The sequence below is a fragment of the Protomyctophum bolini genome, assembly GCF_963924005.1.
Source record: "Protomyctophum bolini genome assembly, chromosome: 18".
Lineage (NCBI taxonomy): Eukaryota > Metazoa > Chordata > Actinopteri > Myctophiformes > Myctophidae > Protomyctophum > Protomyctophum bolini.
Window position 1 is genome coordinate 30,576,701 of NC_137879.1, and position 19,459 is coordinate 30,596,159.

The 19,459-nt window shown below is 43.9% G+C and overlaps 1 protein-coding gene across 2 annotated transcripts in view; it reads right to left on the minus strand.

The window, feature by feature from the left end:
• Window positions 1-19,459, minus strand: part of myo1d (myosin 1D) — a 126,537-nt gene that overhangs the window by 57,993 nt on the left and 49,085 nt on the right. For both annotated transcript variants that reach the window (XR_013965812.1, XM_080789916.1), the window contains exons 12-16: window positions 9,685-9,755; window positions 7,912-7,986; window positions 6,809-6,941; window positions 6,236-6,402; window positions 1,172-1,379 (exon numbers count right to left, since the gene is read on the minus strand). Coding sequence is in view for 1 of the 2 variants with exons in the window: in XM_080789916.1 (XP_080646042.1) it covers window positions 1,172-1,379; window positions 6,236-6,402; window positions 6,809-6,941; window positions 7,912-7,986; window positions 9,685-9,755 (654 nt within the window). In the remaining variant the exon portion in view is untranslated. The remainder of the gene's footprint in view (window positions 1-1,171; window positions 1,380-6,235; window positions 6,403-6,808; window positions 6,942-7,911; window positions 7,987-9,684; window positions 9,756-19,459) is intronic.

Below are 19,459 nucleotides of genomic sequence, written 5' to 3' on the forward strand. Positions count from 1 at the left end.
AATTTTATACTTGATCAAATCAAGGCCAACGTTGGTATTTTTTCAAATGAATTAATATACCGTTCCATTTTTCAAGACAAGACATATATGATTCATCCAGTGCCCTCATGCCTGAGAAAATACACCATCTGCTCTGTCTTTCTTCCCCACACACACAGGAAGGTTCTGCAACATGCAGCACAGTGGCTGCAGTGTTTTCAGTCAGAAAACAAATTCAAGTCCTAGCCAGACGGTTTGCAGACTGTTTGGGTATGTGTGGGGTCCCTGTTTTGGGCACGTCATTATAGGGCGAAAGTCGAAACGTTTCAAACATTTGTACCAGGGCACAAACTCGTCCCGACGAGAGCAAGACACACCATGGGCTTTCTTTCACACTACACAGTAGTGTACTACAGTATACATACAGTATCTACTATTTGGGGGATTTAAAGATTGTCTTTTTTTTTTTTTACTCAAAACTATCTTGTATCTATCCAACCTTTCCAAGCTACCAGTCTTGGATGGCAAGTGAAAACATGTTTTGTGCCCCTTTCACTGCCAAAACTAGGGTACCAGCATCTCTTCAACTTCCAACTCCAAAAATACTGTAAGCTTCATGTTTAAAATATGATTGTGCTGAATAACGCAGGGACTTTTCACATGTATTCTGCTGACTTGTTCAATTCCTCAGGGCAATTTATATTCAGAAGTCAGAACAAGAGCTGGTTAATGAGAATGTGACTAGGGCTTTGCGACTATGATAATCAGCCAAATCAGGTCACAAAATAATATTCTCTAACTGTGACTAACAGGAATATTTGGGACAGAGTGGTGTTTTTCATTATCACCGTCAGAATGTCATTTATTTCTACTCAGTCTGTCTCTCATAGGAGGGCTGTGAGCAGTTCAGAAACCCGTCCACCAGTGACATCATCGTTAGGCAGATTATTTTAAACAAGATTATATATATTACAACAAACAATCTAGCCAATAGCCCATGCCGATGTTTGTATACCATATTTTTCCAAATGGTAGCCCGGGCTGTTAATACGCAGACGTTTATACAGTAAGGAACTAGGCTGCGATTTGCACCGGTCTGCACCGGGCCATTATTTGGTTACAGTTCCTGTCGAGCATGTACTGTTACTACTGTATATATGTATATCGTGAAAATATGTATTTAGGCGCTCACCTTCTGGAGGAAGAGGACGATCCTTTGGACCATGTCGGCGCGCTGCTCCTCCAGGCTGAAGAGCGTGCGCGGCGTGCGGATGAAGACCTTGGTCTTGCCGTAGGCCGCGTCGTTGTCGAAGCCGCAGCCCTGCATGAGCCTCTTCACCGCGTCCTTGTCCGACGGCAGGTCGTGGTTGGGCCACGTGAACTCCGAGATCATCTTATACCTGGGGGGTATGGACAAAGTTAAGGTGTTTTCAAACTGAAAAGTGTAATGTAGCATCACGTGAAGCCTTAAATCAGGCTGCACTCTATAATACCGGCACGAGGAAAAGGACAAGTGGTCAAACTAGATCCTGGTGGTGGAGGGGGTAAAGTTCCTCCCCAGCACCGGGCCCAGCCAGGCAGCGTGATTTCTGGTCTAGAGGGGCGGGTTCCGCTGGGATCACGGCAGTGGATCCTATTGGTTCACAGAGATATTATGTTCCCGTTCCGACCGGGGAATGCGCTCTGACTGCTATACAGGTTGTTCGGGACACCTGTTCAGGAGTGGAGCGGAACTGGGAAGAACAGCGTGTTCAAAAAGCAGGTGGCTTCGGCACATCCAGTTCTTTGCTGGTGCTGGACAAAAGGTAGATACATACAGAGAAGGAGTGGTCCGCACACACGTCTTTGCTCCAACAGTGTTTATTTAGTTCCGTTTCAATCAGGACACGACGCTTCCGCCGTGAACAGGTGAACATCAGGTGATAGTAATCAGTATAATGATAACCTCCCTTATAGAATAGTCGTCACGTCACATGACTGACGTTAACAACAGGGCAGGTAGCTTTCAAACCCTGCAGAGTGATATACAATTAATTCAACTTCCTGCTGGTATTTAGCTTGTTACAGACTATATATATATATATATATATATATATATTTGAACTCATGCATCCTTTCATGCTTGAGTGTCCAAGTTGCTCCTTTACACCTGACAGGGGGGAGTTTCCCTGGTTGGACGTAGCGCGTGGAAGGAACACGTTATTCCAACCAGTTCCTTTCCCCTCCATCAGGCGCCCCGGATGGCCAGGGGGAGGCAGTTTAGAGACCAGGATTACTGCATGTTTTTGTGAGGGTACCTACCCTAGGGGACACGGGGAGAACATGCAAACTCCACACAGAAGATTTTTCATTTTTAAGAATTTAAGAATAGCGTGTTCCTCATGCCCTCTTCTCATAGGCAGGTGAAATTAAGTGGCTGGTGACTCCATGTGTATCAGAGGAGACACGTGGCTGACTACACATTAAGACCAATGGACTAATAATATGGGGGGGATTGGCCACGTGACTAAAGAATAAGGACACCAATTACTGTTTAATGCTATTGAGATACCGGTACTCTCATAGGAGTAGTACTTGGTGACATAAGGACATGAAAAAGATCCAACTAGATACCCCCGAGGACCGAAAACCTTTTACATGGTTCAGTAAAAGTACATCATTTATTTAAAACCTAGTTTCTGTTCCATTTCACACCACTTAAGGAGAACAGAAGTACTGTACGGTATAATATGGTACTGGTACAGACTAAACTGAACTCTACTAATTCATATGGCAGTACACTGCTGCGCTGCTTTGACCTTTCTTTGAAAGTGCTTTTCTTATGCATATACAGTACTGTAAAAGTTCTTGGTAGTGCATGTCACATTATCTGTCACCGAGAGCTTTTAAAACCTTGTTGTGTCAAAGCATATAGAGCAGCAGCCGTGTCATTTGTCGGTATAAGATCTTTTTAATTCCTATAATAGCAACGTTTGCATTGGCACAGGTTATTTGCTGCTAAAAGTGCTTGTCGATATTTATTAGGGCTGTTGGCCTCAGTGACTCCTATAGGGCTCAGAGAAGGAGAGACAGTAATTATTTTGGTCCCAGACACTACAATATATCTCGAGAACTAATAGTCTCGAGAACTACAAACAAAAATGTCTATTTAAGCAAAACAAACTTGAAGAAAAAAGGTGAATCCAGGACAGCAGTGGTGCACTCCTCCTGCCAGGGCAAAGACAGAGAGTCATCTCCCATCAAGCCTTTCAACGGGACCCAATGCCTGTCATTTCGCCGTCACCCCCAACTGCCCAAACTGCCTGGGACTGCCAAGGGCGCGCTACTGACACATTAAGTACAGATACAAGATCGGTGTGCGTACGACAGCTGGGACGGTCTCAGATCAGTTGTTAGCGTATTACACACACAAAAAAACAAACATTAATTACCACCTTGGTGGACTCTAACGGAATGAAACAGCTGGAAGTACAAGCAAGACCTATATGGAGACGAGGTGTGCATGTGTGTTCATGAGCGCCTAACATATTTTTGTGTGTGTGTGTGTGTGTGTGTGTGTGTGTGTGTGTGTGTGTGAGTGAGTGAGTGAGTGAGTGAGTGAGTGAGTGAGTGAGTGAGTGAGTGAGTGAGTGAGTGAGTGAGTGAGTGAGTGAGTGAGTGAGTGCGAGCGAGCAAGCGTGCATGCCAGACATACATCTTAGCCAGACATACCATATGATTCTCTTATTTATATCAAATCCTAATTATGGGCCATTGGCCCAATGTTCGATTGTGTAAACACAATATACAAAATATCCTCCTGTTGGACTTCAAACTATTATAACATGCTTCTATCCTAGAACGACTGCCGTCAAACATGCCTAAGATGTTAAGAGCGTATATATGCTTTTATGTCTTTGTGGTAGCGTGCGTGAGAGGACTGTTCCGGATCTTATCCGATGTTGAGTGACTTCATGGTGCAGTGACATCAGCACTGTCGCATCGCTCCTCTCGTCCTCTGCAGGGAAACACGAGGCGACGTGTGATTGTGTGTGCACGTGTGTGTGTGTGTGTGTGTGTGTGTGTACGCGCGTGTGTGTACGTGTGTGTGTACCATGTGTCACTGAGAGAGGGCATACAGCATTTGCCATACCCTACAGATTATCTGTGGTCTCGTCTCCACTCTCCACATTAACATATGCTACACACAGTGCACAGACCCCCTCCCAATTCATTACAGCTCAGCCTGTGCATGTGTTGCATGGCTGCTACTGGCCAAGGGCCAGAGGACGAGAGTCCTTCTGAGAAAAGCAATCATCCGTGAAGTTGAAATGTCCCTGACATCTCTGACTCACTACAGAGGAAGAGGAGACTTCCGCACATCCTGTTCAGACGACAAAGCCTCCGCAAAGCCAACTGAACAAAGTGGCTTAGGCCACCAAGTCACTGTGTTGTGTGTTACATATTCAACCAGGACTATTGACTGAGATCATATGCATGGACTCGGCTTGAAGGCAGTACTTGCATTTGGATGAATTATTCACACGCACACCTGGAGCTGTGTGGCTCCGCCACGATGCTACTGGCCACTGAGCAAAAACCTCTGCTGAAGCTGGTGGGAGTTCAGGGTCTTGCTTAAAGTCAAGGGCACATGCCTGTTTTGGTCATCATGTCGTTATATTATTACTTTTCCCCCCAAAATCGAAAATAGCGAATAGTGAACGGAGGGGAGAGGTGCAACTCTCTCCCTCAGAGACCCCCGGCCAAATGGGAGAATCAAACTGGTGGTCTTTCCATCACATCACAAGCCTGTTCCTCTAACCTCCAGTCTCCCTCGATTGTGCGCCGCCGTTTAATAACCCCGCCATCTACTACATTCTGTGTGGCTGATCTATGCAGGAGAAATCTATCTATATAAATGTGATTCCATCCACTGGGGAAATAAATATCCAGTCTAAAGCTGGCGTGTGCTGAAACATAATAAATAGAAACAATATAGTGTGAATACATTTACACCATCTGAGACAGAAAGCAAAAAGACCCCAGTTATCTTTCTTCAACTTGGAGTCTCAAATGATGTTTTAACCATGAACACAGCTCGACTGGAACTGCCGTGTTTACGTATGTATGTGAAGTGTGATGCTGCGGCTTTAGTAAGGGGTTGAATAATCAGTGCATCATTAGCTCTGAACAGATGGGTGTGTGATGCTGCTAATAACGACAGCACTCTGGGAATGCACTGCACGTTCAGCATAGATAAGTCCAACGGAGACCAGGGTGAGCCATTAGAGATAATATCAGCATACAGTAAACTTACAGTAAGTCAATTCAGATTTGCGTCGAGAGTCGAGCTATGGGGATTCTTTTTTTTTCGTGTCCAATGATTCATTATTTCTCGGCTTGAGTACTTGATATGTACAACAGATAGCGTTCAATTGAATATATAACACAGTCACACAACTGTGTTCACAGCCGTGATAAGCTGCTTTTTCACTGCAATAATACAAATTCCATGCCGTCACTAGTCACAACCTATAGGAAACCCAGACGTTTTTATTTCCAGGGAGGAAAAAAAAGTCAGAGTCCACTTCAATATGGCATACGTAGATCAGTCTCTTCTGATTTCTGATCGTCTGCACCTTTGTTAAATTGACACGCACACACGTACACACACACACACACTCCTCTCTCTCTCTCTGTCGGTCTAATGAATTAGTCTCATGTCGCGCAGCTGCGAGCTGCCTATGCCATAGAAAGCATTGGTGGACCCCAGGCTACTCACAACCCTGTATGCATGATTTTAGACAGGGATTACAGACCTACAGACATACACACAGAGACTTGATGCATTTATAGTTAGATAAGATAGAATTAAAATTCCTCGCGACTCTCAAGGAGCACATGACCTGTGCACTCAATTTTAAGTAAACTTTGGGGATTTGTGTTTCACGTATGAGAGGCCCCTTGCTGCTTCTACTACTAAATCACAATAAATAAATGATGAACTGCGAACACGTACAGTAGGCCAGCCCTCCCTTTCACATGCCACGTGGCTTCTTCTCTCATGAATATCATGATGTATTCGTTGTTGTCCACGTCATGGCATTATCTTAACTTATTCAAAGGGCTACGGTCTCCAGGTTGGTGACAGGCTGCTGCAGTGGTTCCCAAACCTTTCAGCTCAAGACCCAAAAGAGAGATTAGACGTTTGCCCGGGACCCAAACTAGTGAAAATAGCAGATCTACAAGGGGTAGGTCTGTCGGTAGGCTACTGTACCTCTGCAGGAAGCGGGGGTAGGTCTGTCGGTAGGCGAATCCGGCGCGACGGACCCGGACGTTCTCCAGCAGGCCCAGGTACTCCACCTGGTGGCGGCAGCGCTCATGCTCAAACAGGAGAGGAGACTTGACGTCATTGGGCTTGATGCAGCGAACGTAGTAGGGTTCCTACAACAGGACAACACAGTTGTCAAAAAACAATAACTAACTGAAACAGTATTGTGCGTTTACAAAACTAACTAAAACAAAATGCACTTTCAACAGTAACGGATGTTTTGAGTGAGTTTTTAATCACAAAATAGGCATACTTTCTCTGACCATTCTTAATCCTGCACACGATAAATTACCCAACACACAAAGAAAACTAAAACTAATAAAAATGAGACTAAAACTAAGTGTAAGTGTAAAATAAAAATGAATAAAAAACTAGCAAACCCGCTCTAAAAACTAATTAAAACTAACTGAATTAGGGGATTTTTTTTTAATCCAAAATCCAAAACTAGGATAATTTTGGAATGAAAACCTGACAAAAAGACCTCACAGCTGAATTAACAGTCCTTCGCAGTCCCCTCACCTTGCAAGCCAGGTTCTCCACCAACAAGATCATGGAGTTCTTGAAGAGGGTGCCGGCAGTCAGGGGACGCTTGGTGACCTCAGTGATGCTCAGCTTGCCTTCCGGCCACATTGCCTTCAGCACAGTGTTGGAACTGGACAGGAACACAAGAGCAAATATGTACCAACTACAGCTGGAGCAGCAACAGTGGTTGGGGAAAAAAAATCCATCAATCAAATAAAAAACACGCAACATTGAAAGTCCAAAGACTTGGCTGTGCCATATTCCGTAAAAGTGCTCTAAACAAACATTTAAACAGTACATACAGTAGACTTAGTAGCTGCCATATATGACCCCTCGAAAAGTCATGAAGAATATCATTCAGTTGTTGAAGATAATGGAGAATGTCACGGCCTTTAAATAAACACTGTACAATTGTATATTGTATAATTGCAATAGCTCTGTTCCACGGGTTCTATGGGGAACATAGAACCTCTCTCTCTCTCTCTCTCTCTCTCTCTCATTAGCAGGCAACAGTGCAGCACGTGCAGCACTATCTCTCTCTCCGTTTCTGGCACAACAGCACCCCTACTGGTACTAATAGTCATACTGGTTCTCATTAACGTCACATACATAGGCGGACACATAGGTGAACCAACACATTGCTCACATAGGTGAACACGGACATTGCTGTTCTTTGGAGTGGTTGCACCACTCAAAAAGTAGTGTAAGCAAAAAGCATTGGTGTAAGCAAAAGCTTACACCAAGATTGTTTTCCTCCAATTCCGATGGGTCTGCCAATATTGTGAATGCATCAAACCAACTTCATGCGCCAACTTTAACTTGTCCAAAACCTTACGAGATGTGCTGAACTCAAAAGAAAGACAGGGGAGGAATATGTCACGCTCGCTCCAATCAACAACAAAGACGGATCTAACAACAGAGACCCAGACAAGAAGAGAGGAGGCAAGTGGGAGATAAGATTGACAATAATAAGTCTTGTCTTCAGTTGTTCAGCGCTTCAGGGGCTGTTGTTCAATCAAATAGCTGCCTGGAAAGTGTGTAGGGGTGTGTGTGTGTGTGTGTGTGTGTGTGTGTGTGTGTGTGTGTGTGTCAACGCTTACCTGTTATACAGCAGCCTCTTAAAATCCTGGAAGAGTGTGTCTTTGTTCTTGTCAATAAAACCCGACACAGAGTACCTGTGGAAGCAATGGTGTACACACACACACACACACACACACACAAACACACACACACACACACACACACACACACACACACACACACACACACACACACACACACACACACACACACACACACACACACACACACACACACACACACACACACACGCACACACCAAGCGATTAAAATGTTACCAAGATTACATGAACAATTGAGTCAGTCAATGTATGGTAAACATCACTGAACGCCATGAACGTTTGAATGTCGTTTGAAAGTCTATGTTTTTTTTAGGGCCCCCATGTAAGAAAGAGCCTTCATTCTACTCCTCCCAACCAACACTCCCTGCGTATGCAGAGACACCCTTCCCTCCCCCAAACACGGGCCAACTGTGTTCCTTTCGCTCGACAAAACCGGATGCAACATGGTGGAATGGAACCCACAGCCCACCCGAGTGCCCATAACAAATAAAACCTTGATGAAACAGTAACTGTGGAATGCGTTCAATGTGCTAGAAGAACTAGAAAGTAACCCAATTCTCTGTATGTTTTCATACCTTACTCAAACATCACGAACATAATTATGTTCGTGATTTTTGAGTAAGCCACTGAGTAGGCATATTATACTTTGGAAAATGGTCAGCAGTATAACAGCATCAGCCATACTCATAAAAACGCTGTGACAAACGCTGCTCTAAATCAACACGGTTCTGACACAAAGACTATATAACCTCCTAAGTATAAGTGGGATGGGCTCAGCAGCTCAACCATTTTAACCTGAGAGCTGCTTTATGCCTGTAATTCTCTCAGTCCTGTCTTATCGGGCCGTAGTTAATGTATTCTTATGTTTAATGCATGCTCGCCTTAGTGTACCATAAATAGCCGGGCAGGGTGCTATAAGTTCCTGCCCTGCGCTACAGTAAGTGGGCTCGGGGATCAATCAAGCTATGCAGAGCCAGGGCTGCCCTCACAGCCGGGCTCAGAAACAGTGGCCTAACGTGTTACTTAGCTTGTAGGATTTATACATTTGAATGATGCCATTTTTATCACCGCCATGTAGTGAAAAAAGTAATTTTGTGTGTGTACGTACCATAGTTAACCGTGTTCCATATTTTGACAATATTGTGTCACGTCAATTCTCAACATCATGGCTTGCATTGCCTTTCCTACTGTAACCATGTCAAATGAATACAATTGGGTTTACTATAACCAAGTTGTAACACAAGGACCATTGATAAAAGTATGATGCACCAAAGCTCAATTGCAAGTGCAATAACAAAGGATATTTATATAAATATATAAAATGAAACCAATTGGAACCATCGGGGTCCATTTGGTTTCTCTCAAGAGTTAAAGATTTAATAAGGGTCCATTTTGTTACCAGCTCTCCATCATTTAGCTGGGGACCACCTGGAACCCCCTCAAGGACCACTGGTGGTCCCCGGACCACTGGTTGAAAACCATCGAACTAGCCCATTCTATAAAGCTCTACAGCGCGTCGTATCGCTCGCAGTGCGATCTACAGTACAAGCACTGTGAGCTTGTAAAATCGGCTGTGTTCGGCACGCGACCAAGTTATGAATCAGACTTGACAATAAAATGCTGCAGAACGGCATGTAAAAATGTACAATTGTGAACCAAGGCTGGTGCCAAGCTGCCCTGCGAAACAGCCCTCATGATCATAGATAAAAGGTTGAGTAACAAAATACTTACACCACATCTCCTGCATAATGCCTTATACGGAAGTCTCTGTCAAAATCCAAACTCTTGTCCGTGGGTGAGAGCTGGAGAGAGAGAGAGAGAGAGAGAGAGAGAGCGAGAGAGAGAGAGAGAGCAATGAGTTGTTGTTTAGTTTTTTTAAAGCAACTTATCCACATTCCAAACCACTTTGTTTGACAACATGACTGGTGGCATTACAGTAAAGAACATTGAACCCATTCAGGGAAAGAATAAAGAAAAAAAATATTATCTTCAGTTCATAGCTTTTACTTCTATCCCTAATGGACAGTGCCACTATAAGGGCATCCATTAGATTGTGATTGTGTTTGTACTGGGAAGTGTTCCCCACTCCATTAGACATCTCCTCACATGACCTGCCAGCAAATTTGGGTCACACAATAATTATTATTAGCGTTGATTTTCAGAGTCCAGCAAAGGTTTCACTGGGCAAAAAAACAAGGATTATGGTCAGATATACTAAATGTAAAGGACCTATAAATCCAGTACTGGGTGAGTACGGTATTTTACCGGGCTGGAATCAGCAAAATCTACGGCCATGTAGATTTCCAAATTGTACCAACTGTACTAATATGCATGGGCCCCCTGCTGTGGCTGCTTCCTACCTCAGGCTCAGTCACACCTCTGGGCAAAAACCCCCACCATACAACCACCCCCGCCACCCATCAATTCAACAGAGCTTTATTGGCACAGATAATGTACTACAAAGATTTTCACAGTCAAAAAAATGTTCTGCCGCTAGTTGCACTGTACTTGAGTGTAAGTACTCTAGGCACTTTGTTTTGTCTCCTGCATAAGGAGGCAGAGAAATCAGTGGAAGGTTTTGCGAATACAAAACAAAATGCTAAATTGTCAGTGTTCATTTCATTCTGAGAGTGTGTAAGAATTGACTATTTGTACCACTCTCAGAGTTAAACAAACACTGTAGATCTGACTGGGTACCATCTCAGCCAGCTCATGTGCACGCATGTGCATCCATGCGCGCGTACAGTATATGTTTGTGTGTTCAATGTACTGTATGTTTGTGTGTTTATGTACTGTATGTTTGTGGGGGCTGCTTGCCGCAGTACCAGGTGATGACGTGTCTATGTAGGCCGGGGAATTGAGGGGAGCAGGTGTGTGTAAATGCAGTAATCTGTCACAGCTTGCCGACAACTGCTAATGACTGTCACTGTACTGTGTGTGTGTGTGTGTGTGTGTGTGTGTGTGTGTGTGTGTGTGTGTGTGTGTGTGTGTGTGTGTGTGTGTGTGTGTGTGCGTTTGCATTTCAAGTTTCGCAAGCTAGGGTAGATGTACAGTATGTATGCAGTAATGAACTAGGATGACTTCTGCCATTTCAAAGCTCGTAACAAGTTTGCCATGCAGTTCATTGTGTGGAATTTAAACTGTATGAATAAATAAAATAACACAAATGGAACCATTTCTGAATCAATCCTTTTCTGGTCTGTAAACAGACCAACAACTGCATCTGCATTCATTTCATATTCAACCTCTGCTTCTGTCCATTACAGTGGAGGACATGTGACTTTTGCCTGGGCTTTATCGTGATTCGTTAAATATTGTCTGTGTCAGAGTGACACGCTCAAATATGAAAGGAGTGTGTCATCTGAAAAACACAGAGTGACACGCTCAAATATGAAAGGAGTGTGTCATCTGAAAAACACAGAGTGACACGCTCAAATATGAAAGGAGTGTGTCATCTGAAAAACACAGAGTGACACGCTCAAATATGAAAGGAGTGTGTCATCTGAAAAACACAGAGTGACACGCTCAAATATGAAAGGAGTGTGTCATCTGAAAAACACAGAGTGACACGCTCAAATATGAAAGGAGTGTGTCATCTGAAAAACACAGAGTGACACGCTCAAATATGAAAGGAGTGTGTCATCTGAAAAACACAGAGTGACACGCTCAAATATGAAAGGAGTGTGTCATCTGAAAAACACAGAGTGACACGCTCAAATATGAAAGGAGTGTGTCATCTGAAAAACACACAGTGACACGCTCAAATATGAAAGGAGTGTATCATCTGAAAAACACAGAGTGACACGCTCAAATATGAAAGGAGTGTGTCATCTGAAAAACACAGAGTGACACGCTCAAATATGAAAGGAGTGTATCATCTGAAAAACACAGAGTGACACGCTCAAATATGAAAGGAGTGTGTCATCTGAAAAACACAGAGTGACACGCTCAAATATGAAAGGAGTGTATCATCTGAAAAACACAGAGTGACACGCTCAAATATGAAAGGAGTGTGTCATCTGAAAAACACAGAGTGACACGCTCAAATATGAAAGGAGTGTGTCATCTGAAAAACACAGAGTGACACGCTCAAATATGAAAGGAGTGTATCATCTGAAAAACACACAGTGACACGCTCAAATATGAAAGGAGTGTATCATCTGAAAAACACAGAGTGACACGCTCAAATATGAAAGGAGTGTGTCATCTGAAAAACACAGAGTGACACGCTCAAATATGAAAGGAGTGTGTCATCTGAAAAACACACAGTGACACGCTCAAATATGAAAGGAGTGTGTCATCTGAAAAAAACACAGTGACACGCTCAAATATGAAAGGAGTGTGTCATCTGAAAAACACACAGTGACACGCTCAAATATGAAAGGAGTGTGTCATCTGAAAAACACACAGTGACACGCTCAAATATGAAAGGAGTGTGTCATCTGAAAAACACAGAGTGGCACGCTCAAATATGAAAGGAGTGTGTCATCTGAAAAACACAGAGTGACACGCTCAAATATGAAAGGAGTGTGTCATCTGAAAAACACAGAGTGACAGAAGCACAAGAGCATGAACAGCGACTGCCTGAGAGAGAACACATTCACAGCTGTCATTCATAAAAATATATTAGCTGTGAGAGAGCGACAGAGAGAGAAAGAGGGACAGAGAGAAGATAGAAAGGGATAGAGAGAGACAGTAGAAAGTGGGGGAGAGAAAGAGAGAGATCAGGACTCACTGTGAAGTCATGGACTCCTTCAAGATCGTGACGCGTCAGACACACACACACACACACACACACACACACACACACACACACGTATGACACGTGTCTTACGGGACTCACAGACACTCTGACAAGACTTATTGATGTGGCAGTTCGAGACTTTTGTAAAGTGTCCCATAGAAACGATACAAGCAAATGACGCCACCGCCCCCAAAGCTCTCACCACCTCCTGAAGCTTCTGAATTATCCTGCTATGTCTATTCTACTTTCACAGTGAGCTCTATATCCAAGTCTTTCTTCTGCCGTTGGGCATAATAGACACCGCCAGTAAGGCAGCTATAAACTAAAAGCCAATTTCAACCACAGAGGATCCTTTGAAAGTCTATTTAAACTGGCATATTATCAGTAGTGACGTTCTTTCATCAGACAAGAGTGTTCCATGGACCGTACAAAAAAACGTGTGTTCGTGAGGTGCCTGCAAGTACTGCCTGCTCTAATATCCCATAGCTTGCTCCTCAATAGAGCGTCGCAGTCCCGCCCCCCTACCCAGGAAATGATTCTCTGTTCATTTTCCTCATTTATTTAAAGCCCTTTTAAGCCTCGTACAAAGCCAACTCTTGAAACACAATTCTTCGGGCCGAACAAATAATTTGAAAGAAGAAGAAAACGGCTGGTTACAACACTTTGTTGTTTTTTTTGTCTTTGTAATTATTTGTTTGGTCCAAAATATTGTGTTTATTGTCATGATTTCAGAGCATACCTATTTACACGCACCTCGACAGTGGGTGCAGGGCCAATAAGGCAATTAATTATGGAAGGAGGTAGAGGTAGACACCAAATATTGTCATGATTTGTCACGACTCGAGTTGGCTTTGTACGACGCTTATAAGGTCTTTAAATAAATACGTTTTGAAAAAATGCATTGGGAATTATTTCCTGGGCCTGGTGTGGCGTCGTCATGAAAGGGGGCGGGTTAGTGTCTGGACCTATAATTGGTGCCTTGCATGCATGGTTTCCGCCACTGTCGGTGTGTGAACGGGTGAATCCAATGCACCAATGTGCATTACATTCACCCATTCCATAAAGGCACTATATAAATGCACCATTTACTAGTGGGTGGGTCAGTCAGTCAGTTTAGTCTGTTGTAGTCCAGCTAAAAAAGAAATCACTTAGCATTTAACACATATTAATTATTTTACCAATTCAGATAACAGCCTCTGAAGGTGGCACTGGCCTCAGCACATGGGGCAAGACATATGTGACAACAGGCCATTATAGGATGACTAATTGAAAAAAGGAGCTAATTAGCCATCGGTCGAGAGTAATTAGCATGCAGTAGTGTGGAGTTGTTCCAAACAAACTGGAACTAAATCATGGTACTACTGGTCCGTTCTTTTTAACAGATGTCGCAAATGGGGCTATAGGGGTGCCTGTCCCTGTGGGCAATGTGTTTACATGTGCCACAAGGCCAGACTGTCCTGTGTCAGAGCAAGCCAGGGTAGAATTCATTTGGGAGCCCCTCGTTCCCAGATCAGCCACATTTACATGAACTCACACACACACACAAGCTCAGGCAGTAATGTAATTACCACCTCTTGCATACACATTACACACACACACACACACACACACACACACACGCACGTAAGATCACTCATGCGCACGTGCGCGCGCATGCACACACACACACACACACACACACACACACCCGCAGATCTAAAGGGCAGGCAGGCTGTATTCGTTGGCAACAGACCTACCCTCATCCATCACTATCAATGCCACTCCGACGCACACACACACACACACACACACACACACACACACACAGTATTACCATGTGTCAGACGGAAGGAGAGCCAGAGGAGAGAGGAAGAGACACATAGTGGTAGAAGATGGAGACTAGGGAGAAGAACAGCACAATAATAACAAAAGGGAGAAGGTCAGAGGTCAGGGTATACCCCGACTATACATATTGCAGAAAATTGTGTTGGATTAAACCTTTTCATGTTGTTTCCACATTATCTTTTCTATTAATATGTTGAATTCCTGTAAATATCTGAACCCATTTTGGGCGGGAACCCCTTTTGGTGTTTTAAGCATTATGTTATGCTATAGCTGTTGAAAATGAGCAGATCTACTTTTTCCATTTTTGAAAAATCGTGAAAATGTGGCGCAAATCTTTTAATGCATATTCTTTCAGAGTGAACGTTTTTAACTCGAATCTTTGCTTCTGGGGGAGGGGGGGGGGGTCCCTGGAACTACATATTTTCAGATGGGGGTCGGTGGACATTAATTACATAAATAGTTTCTGGGGTCCTTGACATGAAATATTGAGCAGCGGAACAGCGGAAGGACGACGGTAGAGACGACATGTAATCAGCACAAACATACCAAGCTATACTCTTTCATGGCTGCAGGTAGACATGCATCCCCATTATTAGGACATGTGCCCTTGTGGAGATGGTCACTGTACTGAGTGCACCTTTCTACTTCACCACAATGTGAGTCACACTGTTATGATAGATGCAGAGGACAGTGTGTGTGTGTGTGTGTGTGTGTGTGTGTGTGTTCTGACTCACTGTGATCTCATCCCCAGCTAACAGTCCGTGAACTATTCGTTTGCCACAATGCTGCTCTCAAGCCTTGAGCAAATAACACTCGAGTAGCCTCAACAAGGCACACACACACACACACACACACACACACACACACACACACACACACACACACACACACACACACACACACACACACACACAGCTCAACAATACTTCCGTAAAACACAAAGGGAAGGGAGTTGGAACCTTTAAGTATTAGTAAAGCCTTAACAGCAGAGAGAGAGAGAGAGAGAGAGAGAGAGAGGGGGGAAGAGTAGGCTAGATATTACAGTAAAAGGTACAGGAGCACAGGGCATTTGGAGACAGAGAACAGACAGAACTCAAACTGTGAGTCAAATATAAGCCAAAAGAATGAACACAGACAAAGGAAAAGTGAAGAGGAGACGGAAGGAGAGAGGGAGCTTAGACGTACAGTAAGTACAACCCCAGAGGTGAGAGAGGGACAGGATTATTAGCGGCATCAGATAAAAAGACAGCGTGTAGGTAGGAGATGGAGAACGACGCCGACACACAGGGACACACAGAGAACAGGAGAACGGCAGACCCTGTGCCAACTAGGTACGTCAACAAGTACACACCGAAGCAAACACTCCTAGCAGCTTGTGTGAAATGATGAAGTCACGATGATATTCACCTTTGAATCACACATTTCTGGGTTCAATCCAGTGCAACTCATAATGAGTAATACAGCCTTGGAAGTACTGGGTATAGATGACGCATGCGGGTCTGGTGGTGATCCACCTCAGCAATCCATCTCCCGGGGAAGTGGTGCGTTGTAAAGGACATCGATGCTTCTATACTAGGCTGATACCGATTATACTGATTTCTCAACCTACTCGTGCCATGCTGCCAGGAAAAACAGACCGGACTGTCCTTTAGTCATTAAGGCATTAATGACTTAATTAAGTCATTATTATGTTCTACGTGGAGATTTGGTTCACCCAGGGAAATACATTCGGCAGACTTAAATTTCCCCTCATTTAAACTGTACTGAGGCATGTTGTTGTTGTTGTTGTTGAATAATATATCATGCTGCTGTGATTCTAAAGACTGATGCTTTGACTTGTCAAACAGTGTCACCAGTACTTTCAGCTGAACGTTTGTGGATTGGTGGTTTATATAAGAAATGAGGCACACATTAGTACATATTGCACATCCTATAGCCATGGCAAAAACAGGGTTAATTGCAGATCTACAAGTACAAGCTCAGAGTTTTTGAAAACGCCTATAAGGTCCATGCCCAAAATAGGAAGTAAGTAAATAGTGAAGTAAAGTAAATCGGAGGGACTTTGTCGGTATCAGCCGAGAATACAGGAGTCTATCCCTGTTACAATGCGCTATAGACCCCAGGGAGATGGATTGCTGAGGTGGAGCGCCACACCTACCATCAGCTCCCAGGACTTACCACACGACTTGTGGCACTCAAGCCAATAAGAGTCGATGGTACTCGAGAATTGAACCCGTGAACATTGTAGTCCAAAGGCGAGAGAGCTCTACCGACTGAGCTATAACCTGACTCTCATTATTATGAGATGAAGATGCATTTGATTCTTGGTGCAGATGCAGACTTCGAAAAACTGTGCAATGTAACATTTACATTTAATACGTCCATCCTGTTCTACAGATATAACCTTTTAAAATGTGCAGCCTTCAATCATCACAAAAGGCCCTTTCAGCTACATGTTTGAATGTATACACATTCAAACATAAATAATTATAAAATAAAACATAGGCAAAAAAATACCAGGAATATTTTTGCCAATACCGATTGTACCGATTTCTAAGTAAATATCGTCCGATAACATTATGATGAACGGTTTAATTGAGCATCCATACAAGAAATACATGCAAAATAAATAAATAAATAAATCACTATAGCCTATAAAACAAAAGACTGCAATGCTTGAATATGCACATTTTGGACAAACAGTATTGCGGTTACATAAGGGTGGTTTATGATAGTGGTGACAATGGTGTGCTTTGTACAAAATGTGTGGACAGCTTTTCCAGAAAACCCCCCGTGGTGACCTCAGCATACACGCGTTGCCCCCTCACACTCCACTGGTCTTTACACGCAGAGAAACAAACAAACTACTGGAAAGTCTCTTTATAAAGATCCTCTTTGGTTTCCTCCCAATATCAATGGAAATGTATCCGTGTATAGATTTTTTTTAAAACACACCCGTGTACGGTGATGTGAGGGGCGCTAATATATAATATTAAAGTCTAACTCATGTTCATTAGGTGATGTGAAACAATCGGTGCCAACACAAACATTAAATGCCATGAACAATAAAGAGGCAATATGACGTAACGAGGGACAATATGACGTAATTTTTGCCTTCATTGTCAATGGCGTTTTGAAAACAAACATTGAACTAAAAACAACCATATAGGCGGGGCTAGCGCCCCTAAAAAACCCCAAAACAAAGCACAGCCTCCACCATTAAATCTGACCAATAAAGGGTCCATTTGGATTTCCATAATACTCTCAAGAGTCAAGTTATCACTGTGGATTTTACAGTGCTACAGCACATGTCCCTGTCCAGTCCTGTCCTCATGCCAACCCACCTCCCCCAGCCAATCCTGTCCACCACCTGTGCCTCGCCCACCCGGAGTCCCGGGGCTAAGCTGGCACCTGTGTGGGCACGTGGCACACCTCCCCGTTGAGCTGGTGTCTGACTGGCCCCCAACCTGTCCATTACTCACCGGGGGGGGGGACCTATCCAAGCATGGGACGAGAGGTCCAATGGGTTTCATTTGTTTACAATCTAAGAGTTAAATTTTTTACTGTGAAATGAGCTGCTCTCTTCTCCAGACAGACACACACAGTCGCACACTGGTTTTATGGAGTCGGACGATGGCACGAGCAGCCTTCCTGGCACAGCTGTAACTGGATAGGCTGCTCACTCCGCAGGTGATCAACCAACGAGATCGCACGGAAAGACAAAAAAAAATGTATAACTGAAATCCTCATTTCACTTATATTAGGGTGGCTTTCATGCTTCTTCCTTCCTCCCCTTTAGACGTGCATTCGCGGTGTCACAAAAAGGTTGGACAAATGAAACAATGAAAAACAGAACCATGAATGACAATGACAAACAGCCGTTCTGCTCTGAACTTTCAAAAATAGCACCAGCTCAGTAACTCTGGCAAACTAGAAGAGAAAAAACATAACGGAGAAGAATGAAACACGACTGTGCAGTATCTGTCTACCTCTCCAGCGCCTACAGTACATGAGGTCATTCTGCCTCACTAGAGGCTAATGAACAGTGTGTCCTGGCTATAGCACATGGTCCGTGAAAGCTTCACCACCTTTTATGAAGCCCTTGGCTTGCACACACTAATATCACACACCATCCTCACTTCCCAACCCACTTTCATGCATTCATACTGCACAGTGAGAAGGAAAACATGCGCGCACACACACACGCATGCACACGCACAGTCGCACACGCACGCGTCCACACATGCGTGCACACACATCCTATCAGCATGCTGCACCTGCTGCACATGGCACGTGTCGGAAGTAGAAGAATGGAAAGTGGGATCAAAGTGTAGACTAGAGAGTACAAGAAAGAGAGACGAGGGAGTGGGAGAACAGTGGGAAAGAGAGAGAAAGTGGTATAGAGAGAGAGAGAGAGAGAGAGAGAGAGAGAGAGAGAGAGAGAGAGAGCAAGGAGGAGGTTGGTGGGCAGAAAGACAGAACAGACAGAGGGAGAGAGGAGTTCAGAGAGAAACAGAAGATGAAGATGAGAGCGTGATGGGGAAGATAAAGAGCTGGGGAATGAGGAGGACAGGGAGGCACCGTGACACATGCTCCCTGCAGGAAGCCCTGTGTCAGCACATAATTAATTAAACATCTGGGAAGATGAAAGCAACCTGAGGAGAGAGGAACACTGACTGCACCACCACTAGAGAATAACCAATCATCCATCCTCCACCCACCCATCCATCCACCCATCCTCCACCCATCCATCCATCCACCCACCAATCGATCCATCCATCGAGTGAAATGGCGAAAAAGTAGCGTTCTGAACATGACCCGATATGACTGCAATGAGCAAAAGAAAATCTAATCAAAACATCTTCAGCTGGCGTATCGCGTTCATGCTCTTGCCTTTCATTTAGAGGGTCACTGTACACAAGCCTGTGGCACAAAAGC